We start from the raw sequence: 12,598 nt of genomic DNA on the forward strand, positions 1-12,598 counted from the left end.
AACTTGCAATGAGTCTGCCACAGCGGATAAAAAATAACAACAACAACCGATCGCACGACCGCTGTTCCGGTGAGTGTTTGAAGCATAAAAATTAGCAACCACGAGCGGCCAATGCACACGCGATGGCCACACCGTAAGCGGAGTGCACCGAGACGAACGCATCGGCATTGGGCCAAGGGAAGAAGAAAGCGTATTAAACGACGGCGCAAGGAACAAGTGCATGAACGGCGAATGTGCATAAACACACACTTTTTACTCGATTCGTTAACTTCGGAACCAGCTGGTCGAAGATCTTCTCCGTGGATTTCTTTTCCGACACGCGACACCACAGCCCTCCGGCTGGTGTTAATTGTTCACGCTCGCTGGCCAACGCTGGCCACTCCGCTGTGGGTGGTGTTGTTTTCCCTTTCGCAGCATTGTGATCACCACGCGGTTTGGTTCAGCACGTTATGCTGGGTTGTTATGCTCCGTCGACAAATTTGGGGGCGGCCTACGGTCAACGCTTCCGATTATCTCGTGAACCGTGTGGTGAGGACCTTGTCTGTGTCCGGCGTAAATTACATGCTTTCTTGACCACCAACCTCCCATCACGCGTCACATCAGAGGTTGGATGAAGTCATTCACCCCGGACGTCTTCAGAAGCCTCGGCTCGTTATGCATTCTACAATGATCATTGTTGCTGTGAGCTGTGTGGGTCAGTATTTTGTTCGATTGAAATGTATACTTTCTATTTATTTATCATTATTATCATCAATCACTTTGCTCTGTTACCGTACGGGGTAGATGGAAAGTAGTAAAACATGAAGAAGGTGATTACTTAGGGTACCTGTTTTAATAAATTAATCTTCTATCTATTTAAAAGGACACAGTTCAGATGGGATGGTTGATGGGGAAGAACCGGGCCATAAATGGTGAAGCGGCGCGGCCCATCCAGTTAAAGTTAAATACTTTCAGCTCATCGGACTTTGAGACTAAAACCCATCCATTTGCAAAACACTAGGTACTATCTACAGCGCTCTCTCTCTCTCTCTCTCTCTCTGTCTCTCGGCTAGGTTCCACTTCAGGCCTCACCTGATCAACCCTTTACTGGTGGTGGCGGCCGCAGTTTGGTGTCGATTTTGACCGCCTTCGACGGCCCGCCGACGGCGCCGGGTTTGGCCGTTGTCGGTTGTGGCTGCTTCCGCAGGTCGGTCGTGGCAGCCTTTTTGCTCATCACCGCATTCTGCCTCAGCAGCCCCTGGAATAGCTGGCCGTTCGGGTTGAGGTACTGTTCCGGGTTGAACTCTCGGTTGGGACGAAGGAACTGCTGTTGTTGCTGTTGCTGCTGCTGCTGCTGTTGCTGCTGCTGTTGCTGGAACTGTTGTTGCACCAGTTGTTGAAGCTGCTTCTGACTGGGGAAATTAACCGGGCGCCCATTCCCGATTCCCAGGTTCAGGTTCTGCTGCGGAAGGAGGCCATGGAGTTGATTGTTGTTGTTTCCCGTGGTGGCCGCGGTCTGGTAATGGTTCTGTTGGTGGTGCTGCTGCTGGTGGTTGTTGCCCTGTCTGGTCGGTGGCTCACCCCAGCTAGCATAGTTCGATGACCCACTGGCGACGGCATCCAGTCCACCGCCGCCCACCGAAGACGATTGGGCCGTGGGCCCACTTCCTGGCTTCAGTTTGAGATTCTTCGGGAACTTAATCTTGAAGTTGCTCGCATCGAAATTGCCGTTGTACTTGTAGTTGTTGATCTCCGACGGCGGGTGCTGGTAGGTGGGTATGTGTGACGAGAACACCTGCGACGGGCTGGCCACCGTCGGCAGTGACATCCAGTTGGAGCCCTTCAGCTTCAACGATGGCTCCTTCTGCGGGTGTGGCTGTTGGTGCTGTTCCGCTTGAGCCTGGGCAAGGCCCCCCAACATGTACCTGAAGAGAAAGAGAGGTCATCAACCTGACGCCCTAATTTGCGTGAGTAACGCCACACCTTACCTGAGAGTGTTGATGTCGATGTTGTAGGGGTTCGTGATCGGGATTCCGTTGATGATCTGGATCGGTGCGTCGAGCGCTTCCGGCGCGATCTTGTTGCTGTCGTCCTCGTTCAACTGGATTCCCTTGACCGGCAGTCCACCACCGTGTCCACCGAAGCTAATCGAAGCGCCCACGTTCGCCGATCCACCCTTGATCGAGCCGAACCCGCCGTGGTTCGTCGAGTGATCGAGGTACGATCCCTTCAGCCGGCCCTGCACCCCTGAGTTGTCCTTCCCATTCAGCATGGAGTTGATGTCGTGGTGGGCCTGCTGGTTGAAGTGCAGCTTGTTCTTGGCCGGCGGCAGACGCTCGCTGGTCACCCCTTCGTAGCCCGTCTTCAGTGGTCCCGGACCGTGCTCGAACGTTGGTCCGTGTAGGTACGATTGGCCCACGTCGATCGCCGATAGGTCCGGCTTCACCGGCGGTTTGTTGCCCTTCACCGTCAGATCCACGTTGCTGCTCAGCGTATCCTGCAGGCTCTCGATCGCCACCTTCAGCGGTTTGCCGGCGGTGTACGTGTTCTTCCCGAGGAACTTCACCGAGGGCTGAGGCGAGGCGGAAGTCGTCGGTTTGTAGGTCGTCGAGCTGGGCACCGATTTCATCGGTTTGTAGTGACTCGGGGACGAAGGCACGTTGGTCCGGATTGGACCATTGAGCTGAAACTTGTGCTTCGTGCCACCGAGCAGGGCGGCCAGGTCGATCTCTTCGAACGCCTTCTGCGTGTCGTCCGAGTCCCGCGAAGCAATCACCGGCAGGCGGCCCTCGTCCTGGAGCTGGCGCATATACCGCAGCACGGCACTCTGCACGTGGCGCATATAGTCCTGCTTGGTGATCTCGAGTGGCCGACCGCTTTTCGCCTCCGGGTCCACCACCTTCAGCGTGGTTTCACTTCCGGCCGCCATACTGTCCCGCAGGGGCCTCTGGTACGACGGGTGGGCCGGGTTGGGCCGATAGTTGAACTTCCCGTAGTTCGGGTTAACGTAGTGATGCTGGATATCGTCGTCCGAATCCTCGACCGTCTCCTCGTGGTGGTAGTTGTAGTGCTCGTGGGTCACTTCCGGTTCCTCCGATTCCTTCTCGCTGTAGTGGTAGTGTATTTCCTGCTTCTGCGGCTGCTGGACCGGAGCGGGCGCCGGCTGAACCTGGGGTTTCTTTTCCTTATCCTCGATGTGGTACAGCACAAAGTACTGGTGCTTCTTCGAGGCCTCCGCAGCCATGTCCATATCTGGGGCGGGTTGTCCTGGCTGCTGTTGCTGTTGGTGCTGCTGCTGCTGCTTGAACAGCATTCCCGGTCCCGGCACACGGCCCGGGATATAGACCGCCGTCTTCTTGGAGGCCTTCGACGGATCTTCACCGCCGTCGGCTCCCTCGTTGGTGTAGTAGAACTCGTCATCCCCGCCCGGGAGCTCGCTCTTCTTGTCCATCGCCGGTGGTACGGTCCGCACGCCGACCATCGGCTCGAAGCCACCCTCCAGATCATCCGACGACGATCGGTGAGTCGACTTGTAGATCGTAACCGTCTTGATCGGCACCTTGTGGGGCACCTTGCTGAAGACGACCGAAGCCGGTGGCTTCGGTTTCTTCTTGTCCCGCACAATGTATTCGATCGGCTCGTGCAGCTTCGCCGTGGAGCTCAGGGCTTTCAGGGTCGCGTCGGATGCCGATCCGAGGTAGAACTCCCCGTCGGCCACCGCGTGCAGACTGTCCCAGTTGTACTTCATCGCAAAGTCCTCGGCAAGCTTCGTCGAGTAGTTGCTGCTCAGGAACGACGAATCGCCGGCGGTGATGCGGAACTCTTGGGGAATCTTGGACGGATCGTCACCCAGCTTGATCTCGGTGCCGTTCGCGAGCACGTAGTACGTGGTCACGTCCGGGTCGGTGAAGTACTCGGTTTTGGTCGGTTCGCTAGCCGGTGGCGCGTTGAATCCGATCGACGTCGTTCGATTTTGCATCGGCTTAGCGGCCCCAGGAGAAGGCGGCTGGTAGCTCACTTCCGTAGACGCCGGCTTCATGAAGATCGTGGTGCTGAGCGTCTTGAACGGTTGCTCCGAGGGCCGGATGTTGGCGTACACCTTCGTTGGCTCGTGGTACTTCGAGAACGACTTCGGGGGCTCCTTCATGTGCGGGAACTCAAACAGGGTTTCCGTGGGCGGCGACGGGGAACTGGCCGCGCCGTACTTTCCGTACGGTGTTGGGGACACCCCGAACAGCTTCGTGTAGTCCTGCTGCGAGGCTGCCACAAACGATTCCGGTGTCGAGGAGGGAATGTACCCGGCGAACGACTCACCGGAGGGATGCGACTGTTTGAAGGTGTACGTTCCGGGGCTGGGATCACTTTGGACCTTCGCCGGAACTTGGTACTTGGAGAAGCTAGGGGCCGGCGAAGAGGAGATCTTTGCAAAACCATGGCCAGCGCTGGATATTTCGGGCGTCGGGCTTGGCCGATACTTGTACGGATCGTACGTCAGCTTCTCGTGCTGCGAGGCGGTCGAGAGAGGCGTCGGATAGCTGGTCACCTTGGCGTAGCTCGGGGCCGGCGAAGGTTTCGGGAGGTCCGCATACTTGGCGTGCTTGGCTGGGCGGGCTGTGGCCAACTTTAGGTACTCCGGCGGGATCCCATCACTCGTCTTCTCGTGAGTCTCGACGGTGTGTTTTGGAGGATCCACATGGTACGACTTCGGTGGCCGATAGGTGTACGGTTCCTTGTGGGCGACCGGGACCGGGACCACAGGCTTAAACTCGGCATCGATGTGGTGAGACTTTTGTGGCTTGTAACGATACGGTTCTTCCGATGGCACCGGTTCCGGTTCCATTTGGACCTGCTTGATCGTCTCTATGGCTTGGTAACTCTTCGCCGGATAGTACCGCGGTTCCTCCAGTGCGGCCGGATGTGGTCTCTCCTTCTTGGCTGGCCGCAATGGTAGCTCGTAGCTGTGATGGTGCTTCGGCTCCTGATACGGGTGCTGGTGCTGCTGTTTAAGGAAGCTCTCCTCGACCTCCTTCTCGTACTTCACGTGCGGGTCTTCGGGGATAGGACGCTGGAAGGCCGGATTGAATTCCTCCAGCGATTCGTAGCCCTTCACCGGGCGCTGGTACCTACCGAGCTCCTCGGAGGGTGCCTTCGGCGACTTCCCCAGATACTCGGATCTCCGATCCTCCTCGGGGTGCCTGTGGTGCGGCCTCACCTTGTGAACGGCCAGTATCGAGCCACTGCCCTGGGAGTCTCTCCCGGGCGGCCCAAACTTGTGGAACTCCTGGTAGCTGTTGCCGGACTCGTGGTGCGTGCTGTAGCTACTCCCGAACGCCGACTCGTCCGGACGAACGATCTGAGCGAACACGCTCGAAGCGGCCGTATCCTGTTGCTTGACCGTCACCGGCTTCTTCCCGGCGGCGGACGATAGAACCGTCTTGGTGAGGGACTCCTGCAGCTTCTCCTTCGGTCGGTAGGTGGTTGGTTCCGGTTCCACGGAACGGTCCTCATCGCTCGGCACGAACGGAGTCACCGTGTGGACGAGCATCGGTTTGGTGGTCTTCGGCTTCATGTGCTTCGGCCGATGGGTAGGATGCGCCTGCGGGGGCAGAGCACCCGTTGGGATCGCATACTCCGGGGTCGATGGTTTCGTCGGAGCAACCGGTTTGCTGTGGTGGTGATGCTGGTAGATCCCGTGATGGACAGCTTCCCGCTCGGGCGCTCTGCTAGGGCCGAAGTGATCGTACTTGACGGTGGTGAACTCGACGAACGAACTTCCCGGAGGCGGTACGGTGGTGCCCTTTTGACCCTGCAGGTACTGCTTGCGCAGTCGGAGCGCCTCGTGCACAAAGTCCTGGGGAGATTGGTCCGCGTCCGTTGGGCCGCGATCGGAGACGCGATCGCTTGCTGCGCTCTCGTGGTCGTGAATGATCACCTCGTCGTCCGGTGAAACGTTGATCACGTACTGGGACTCTTTACCATTTTCTGTATACGGAATGCAGAGGATCAACAATTGAAGGGCAATCCGCGTAAGAGTGTCTAGAATGTGGCTAATATGAGGTCTGTTCGAAAAGTGTCCGCGATTTTCGATTTTCCGAGGTATACGTACATTCCGTTAATTTTTGACAGCTCATCTTTGATTTTTGTCTATTCCAAACAATGGACCAAAGAATCTGTCTATGCTTTTATGTGAAAAATAAAATAAGGTTCGTGCTCGAGCACATCAACAACAGACGAAAACATTGATGAAGTAAATAAAATTGTATTGGCCAATCGTCAAATCGCCGTTAGAGAAGTTGCTAAGGACCTAAACATATCGACTGGTTCGTGCAATTCAATTTGACCGAATTGAACATTGGGGTTATCGCGAAATTCGTACCAAAAGAGCTTAATTTCAATCAAAACCAGCATCGCATTAACATTACTTAGCTGCTGGACTCTGTCCCCGACAATCCACATTTTCTCCAGAGGGTTTTGACTAGTTACGAATCATGGGTTTATGGTTATGACGTGGAAACCGAAGCTCAATCATCGTAATGGAAAGAGTCCCATTTTCTTCCTTTCCAGGGGCGTGGTGCATCATGAGTTCTTGCCACAGGGTAGAACAGTCAATAAGGAATATTGTCGGCAAGTTAACATTCCCAGATTCTGGCATATAATAATATAATATCTGACGGGGATTACTTTGGAGGGGACAAAAGTAGTATCTAAATGAGTCAATAAATAATTTTTGAAAAACACAAAAGTCTCGATTTATTTTAAACAGACCTCGTAGAGGACGCTAATTGGTGCCCTAATCATTGAGTAAAGATCGATAAATCATCTTTCCAACGAAACAGTTCACTATCAGGCGACCAACAAAGATCACTTTTCACGTCCCTCCAATTTGTTTGAGTAAACTACTAATTTGAGACCCGTTCCTGTTGGGGTCTATTTGTCAGACTGGGATTTACGGGGCTTACGAATCGCACTGACTCTTTTACGGCTTTCAAAATGGAGCTTTGCTTCCTCGACCAAACTCACCAGTAGTTTTGGCGATAATGCGGTTCGATGTCCAGGGCGAGATTGCAGAAGCAGATGCTATTTGATCCACATAGTAAACCTGTTCTGACCGGTCCTCCTCGTGTCGTCGGGTTTTCTTCTTGCTATGCTTTCCGCTTTCACCGCTGGCCACGCTTACCAGTACCTTCGCATTGATTTCGGGGAGTTCGGGCGTTCCAGGATGGCCAGGAAAAGAAGAAAAGGGAAACGGAAATTTACCGAAGGATACACGATAATGGCACGTCAAGGATAGGGCAAGATTCACTCCACACCACAAGATAAGTCCTTCATTCACGGGTGAGATCACCAAAATGTCCTCGGAAATCCTTGCCAATTGTCGCGCACTCAGACTCAAACCACTCAGAGACCACCACCGACCGACGGAGGAGATAACTTACAGCTAAGCTTATCACCAGCACCAGCGCTCGTGCGTAGGTCCTCATCGTAGCGCGCCACGGTCACGGATTAGCAGCTGACTGTGCGCCAACCGTGCGCGGACGTGTTTTATATAAACTCTGCGAGGCCCTCCGAAGCCTCGCCGACCATGATCACGATCACGATCCGATCGCGCGGGAGGAGTTTTCCCGGGAAGGTGGCCCCAAAAGGAAAACTCGGCGCGCACGCCGGACACCGACACCGGTGCAAAATGTAACGCCAGACTGAGCCCGAGAAGAAGAGTCTTTGGCATTTCAGGCGCCCCGTGAGTTTTCCTTCGCGCGTGGAAAACTCACGCGCCAGAGCCGGCGGACCGTTTGACAGTGGCAGGATTGCGGTGGCCGTCGAGAGAGCGTTGGCCGGCCCGTGGCGCGCCCGTCAGCGCTGTTTCGGGGTTGTTGTTCCGTCTACGAGAGGTGTGTGTCCTGTGCGGACGGTGAGCTTTAATTGGATCCTCGAGCGAGATAGAGAGGGTGAGAGCGAGACAGAAACGGCGGGGAGTCATGCAATAGGGTCCAGCGCCACTGCCGATTGATGCAAAGTGCGTTTTCGGTCGGTTATGAAAGGGCCTAGGCCGGGGCCATTGTCGGGGCTTGGTCCAGGGGGAAAAAGAAAATCAAGGTTGCGTGTCACGATCGTGCGCATCTATGTGGGCCGCTGGGCAGGGAGAAATGTTTCACTTTCCGTCGACAACCTGGTGCGCTGCCATGGCCCGATGGCGGACTGATTTAGATGGTGTCCGTTTGTTTCGATTTGTTTTCATTATTGTTTCATTTACTGCATTAATCTGCACCGGTTGGTGTGCGTTGTTGATTGTAATGCAGCCAACGTTGGCGTTGCCGTTTGGTTCAGGAAACCCTTGAAGCCTCGAAAACGATAACTTTATTGGCAATTTAACGTGTGTAGCGCATAGGATCGGTTTTCTAATCACTTACTTACAGTTTTATTAATGATCGCCACACTGATACGAATCCAAAGCAATAAATTAATTATTGGTAAAATTTGGTTGGAAAACCCAATTTAGTTCTGAAGCTCTCGAGTGAATACAATGTTTTCTTTAAGTAGTAACAAAAGATGTGCTTCCGATGGCTGATGCTAGTGAAAGGTCCTTAAGGGAAACTAATACAGTAACGTGACAATATGGACATACATTTTCCAACTCAGTGTTCGATATCGAAATATTCATTCGCGTGGGGCTCTTAGCTTTCGGTTTTCCAGCGGAACTTTCTTTTTCTTGCGACAATAGCGACCCACAACATTGTGTATATCAATCGGATAGCCGGTCGGTTGTGGTGCATCGTCCCTTAGTTTAATGGCGTTGTAGCATCTCACACTTAGACACAGCTCATGAATTACGCAATTGACCATCGAGCGCGCTTCCTTCTGCTGTTCCTGCGCGATTAATCAGCCGCAGGCACGGGTTCCGGGCCCATAGGATCGCCGCTTTCTGCATAAAAAAGTAATGTATACCTACACATTATCCGTCCTTCACCGCCCTCGGCACATTATCGTCACCCATTACTGGTTATGCTAGTTTGCAACAAAATGAGGCAACCCAATCGAGCGTTGTGGATCGATGGCGTCGATAATTCTGTGGCACCTGCAAGAGAGTTAGAAATTCGGGAAGCAAAGCATTTTTTTAGAGAAGCTAGTTTCCACGAAGGGAAGGAGCCCATTTATTTGAGCACGAACTTGCGATGCTCGTGAAGTTGGAAGAAAGTGCATCGGCTCTGCGTGCAGTCGGCTAATGCACATCAAACGAACGCTGATGGATGCAACTTAATCATCACTGAGTCTTACTTTTTTCCAATCGATACCGCCGCCAACACAAGTGTGTTAACCAAAAAAAAGCTGGTTACAGCAAAAAAGAGAGCGCACTCGGTTATAATAAATTAAGTTAGCAAACTGTTATTAAAGTGCTGCCATCAACATGCTGTAGTTCCATCGTGCCATCATGATTCAATTATCCCGCCAGCAAATGGAAACGTACAAATGGATTAGATGTGGATTATAATCGTTGGCCGTTGCAGTAAATTACTTCTCAATTTGTTGTAAAAATTGCAAACAAAAAAGGGAATGTAGTATAATGGAACATCGAATCTGGAGGTCGAGCAAAATATTTGAAACCATATCGTCGGAGTTGCTTGTTCGGTGTGCTGCTACTGCAGCAGTATGCCGCATGCCAGCATAGCGAGCGGGCAGAGGCCACTGAACGGCGGCGAACCGCGTGGCACGGGGATCGTGTATGAAAATATGTTGCTTCACTTTCACGTGTGCTATGATGATTGGGCTGCTGCCGTTTTCGTGTTTCGTTTGCTTGCTTCGTTTCGTTGACGAAGGAGTCTTCTTTGTCGGTAGCTACCCATTTTTAATTTTATCAAAAACTAGCTGTCACCGGCGCGCGTCCTGTAACCAAATCCATAGCAACAAACGGTCAAGTGAAGGGTGGGAAATCTAATTGTTCCGAGCCAATAGAACTGCTGTATGAGCAAAAAATGGTTCCCAGACACTTCGATGGTCTTCACATAAGTTCCGACAAGAGACAAAAATGGTTTGGCATCATATTCCACATAACGATGCTCGCCGCTGTCACGTGCGCTCCGCGTGAACGATCTTTCAAACACTCCCCCCCCCCCCCCCCCTCTCTCTCTCTCTCTCTCTCTCTTTCTCTTCTACTTTACTCAATACATAACATAACATAGAAAAATGACTTCAAGTATCTTCGAGTAGGGACCCTGTAATGTGCTAAGTATAATGAATAAAAGTAATCGTGAGCCGAAATAATTTAACCGTCAAACGAGTCGGATATGGATTTTGATTATCACAGTGCGAAGTAAAATGTACTGCGATTCTTTCAGCAGGATAAGTTGAAACTTATCGGATCCCACGCCTCATTTCTCGATTATCCGGCGTTTCAGACGAGCGGATTTTCCGGTGACGTAACCGATCGGATTCCCTTCCCGCTTCCCGTTGCATAAATGTCAAAACACGCACTAGCTGTAGTTGTCTCAAATTGTTTCAAAACTATCCAAACATTCACCACAACATTTCCTCTTCCCCGTAACTACCACCCCGCGAATTCAGATCGATTTGCTCGAAAACAACACGAATTATACGTTGATCAAAATTGAGGTACTTTATTGTTTGCAGGGATGAACTTTCACCTTATTATGTGTTGGCTTCGTTTAAAATCTGACCATTTTATCTAGTTTAACTGCTGTTTGCTCCTGTTGTAGATTATATTTTGAATTGCCTACAAGATTGAGTGACTTCAGTTTGACGGATAGCTGTCAAACTGCACGTTAGTTCCTGTGTTGACGAAATTAGACCGCGCTGTCAAAAGGTACCGCAAAAGTGAACAAACCCAACGCGGACGCGGAATTTACAGAATCTCTGCACAGAAATAGACGATTACAGTCAAAATGAAAGCTTCGGCATTTATCAAGAAGAAGAATGGCGTAGAGTAAGTTGGTGTTTGATACATATTAACAGGTATAACAGCACATTGTTTTCCAGAACCACCAAAATATGCCGTTGGTGCTTGTCGATGTGCAACGCTTTGGAGCCCCTAGCGAACGACGAATCCAGACAATATAAGCTTCAAAAACTCTTCGACTGTACGGGATTTCAGGTAGGACGATTGTTAAAACAGACATCTCTGCCTGTTCCACAAGAAAGACTGTTCTATGAGACTCATATTGTTACAGGCCAATGTATTACCTGGAGTTCAATCGTATTTGTGCTCGATGTGCGAATCGCGTTTGGATAAGATGTATACGTTTCGCTGGCGATGCAACAAAAACATGGCATTGGCCAAAAAGCTAAACACAGCGAAGAACGAGGCAGACAGCAGTAAAGACCATCTTGACCACTCTGCTGAACAAACGGTTGGCACAAATTTGTTAATCAAAACTGAAGTCACCACACCGGATTCAGCGAACGATTTGCACTTGAGCTGTGCAGCTCATCAAGTAAGTGGTACATATGAATGTTGTGGCAACCAGGCTGATGACTTATTCGAGGCAGAGGAAAATCCAATCGCGTTCAAATTAGAGAATGAAGATGTGGATGAACAGCAGAACAACCATACAAATCCTTTAGAATTGATCTGTCAGGCTCGAGAAGATCCCTCTGCAACAACCAACTCCGATGCCGGAAAAAACGTCAAAGTTGGCCGAAAACGTAAAAACGATCAAGAAAAAACGCAACAGCGGTTGCGCTCGTATAAACTTCGGAGTCATCAACGAGTTAACAACGACATAAAAAAGAACGCTCACAAAAAAGGCCAGTGCAATAACGAAAAGTACCACTGCCCTCATTGTTCCGCAACTTATATTCGCCCAAGCCAGCTGAAGATTCTCATTCGCGTTCATACCGATGAAAAGCCGTTTGTGTGTAACATCTGTTTCAAAACGTTCAAATCACGAAGAAATCTGCTACAACATTCGAAAATTCACAAGAAGGAAGAATACCAACAGTGCCCACATTGTCATTTAAAATTTGCACGGCTATTCACATTAAAAAATCACATCCGCATTCATTCCGGGGAAAAACCTTATGTGTGTAAAATCTGTAAGAAAAGGTACTATTCATTACCTGGACTATCACTTCATTCGAAAATTCACAAGAAGGGCGAATACCAACAGTGTCCACACTGCCCTTCAAGGTTTGCGCAGTCATCAACGTTAAAGGATCATATTCGCGTTCATACCGGTGAAAAACCGTTTGTGTGTAAAATCTGTAAGAAAATGTACTATTCATTATCTGCACTATCACTCCATTCGAAAGTTCATAATCCGTACGAATGCCAACAGTGTCCACACTGCCCTTCAAGGTTTGCGCAGTCCTCAAAGTTAAAGGATCATATTCGCGTTCATACCGGTGAAAAGCCGTTTGTGTGTAAAATCTGTAAGAAAATGTACTATTCATTATCTGCACTATCACTCCATTCGAAAATTCATAATCCGTACGAATGCCAACAATGTCCGCACTGCCCTTCAAAGTTTGCGCATTCGCCAGCGTTGAAGGATCACATCCGCATTCATACCGGTGAAAAGCCGTTTGCGTGTAAAATCTGTAAGAAAGCGTACTGTTCATTAAGTGCACTATCACATCATTCAAAAATTCACAACAAGGACGAATACCA

The 12,598-nt window shown here is 50.9% G+C and overlaps 1 protein-coding gene across 1 annotated transcript; it reads right to left on the bottom strand.

Moving 5' to 3' along the window:
- Window positions 1-1,075: 1,075 nt before the first annotated feature.
- On the bottom strand, window positions 1,076-7,532 carry LOC131211233 (uncharacterized). The gene is made up of 4 exons (XM_058204635.1): window positions 7,416-7,532; window positions 7,000-7,162; window positions 1,968-5,961; window positions 1,076-1,904 (listed from the first exon to the last, which is right to left on the bottom strand). The coding sequence occupies exons 1-4, from the start codon at window positions 7,458-7,460 to the stop codon at window positions 1,076-1,078; spliced, it is 5,031 nt and encodes a 1,676-aa protein (XP_058060618.1). The 5' UTR covers window positions 7,461-7,532.
- Between the last annotated feature and the right edge of the window lie 5,066 nt (window positions 7,533-12,598).

This window comes from Anopheles bellator, chromosome 2, assembly GCF_943735745.2.
Source record: "Anopheles bellator chromosome 2, idAnoBellAS_SP24_06.2, whole genome shotgun sequence".
Lineage (NCBI taxonomy): Eukaryota > Metazoa > Arthropoda > Insecta > Diptera > Culicidae > Anopheles > Anopheles bellator.

Bases quoted from the DNA above. Each gene is read 5' to 3' on its own strand.
- LOC131211233 (XM_058204635.1), bottom strand. From the start codon at position 7,460: ATGAGGACCTACGCACGAGCGCTGGTGCTGGTGATAAGCTTAGCT. The intron at 5,962-6,999 runs GTGAGTTTGGTC...TTCCGTATACAG, and splicing joins CATTATCGCCAAAACTACTG to AAAATGGTAAAGAGTCCCAG. The intron at 1,905-1,967 runs GTAAGGTGTGGC...CTTTCTCTTCAG, and splicing joins ATCGACATCAACACTCTCAG to GTACATGTTGGGGGGCCTTG.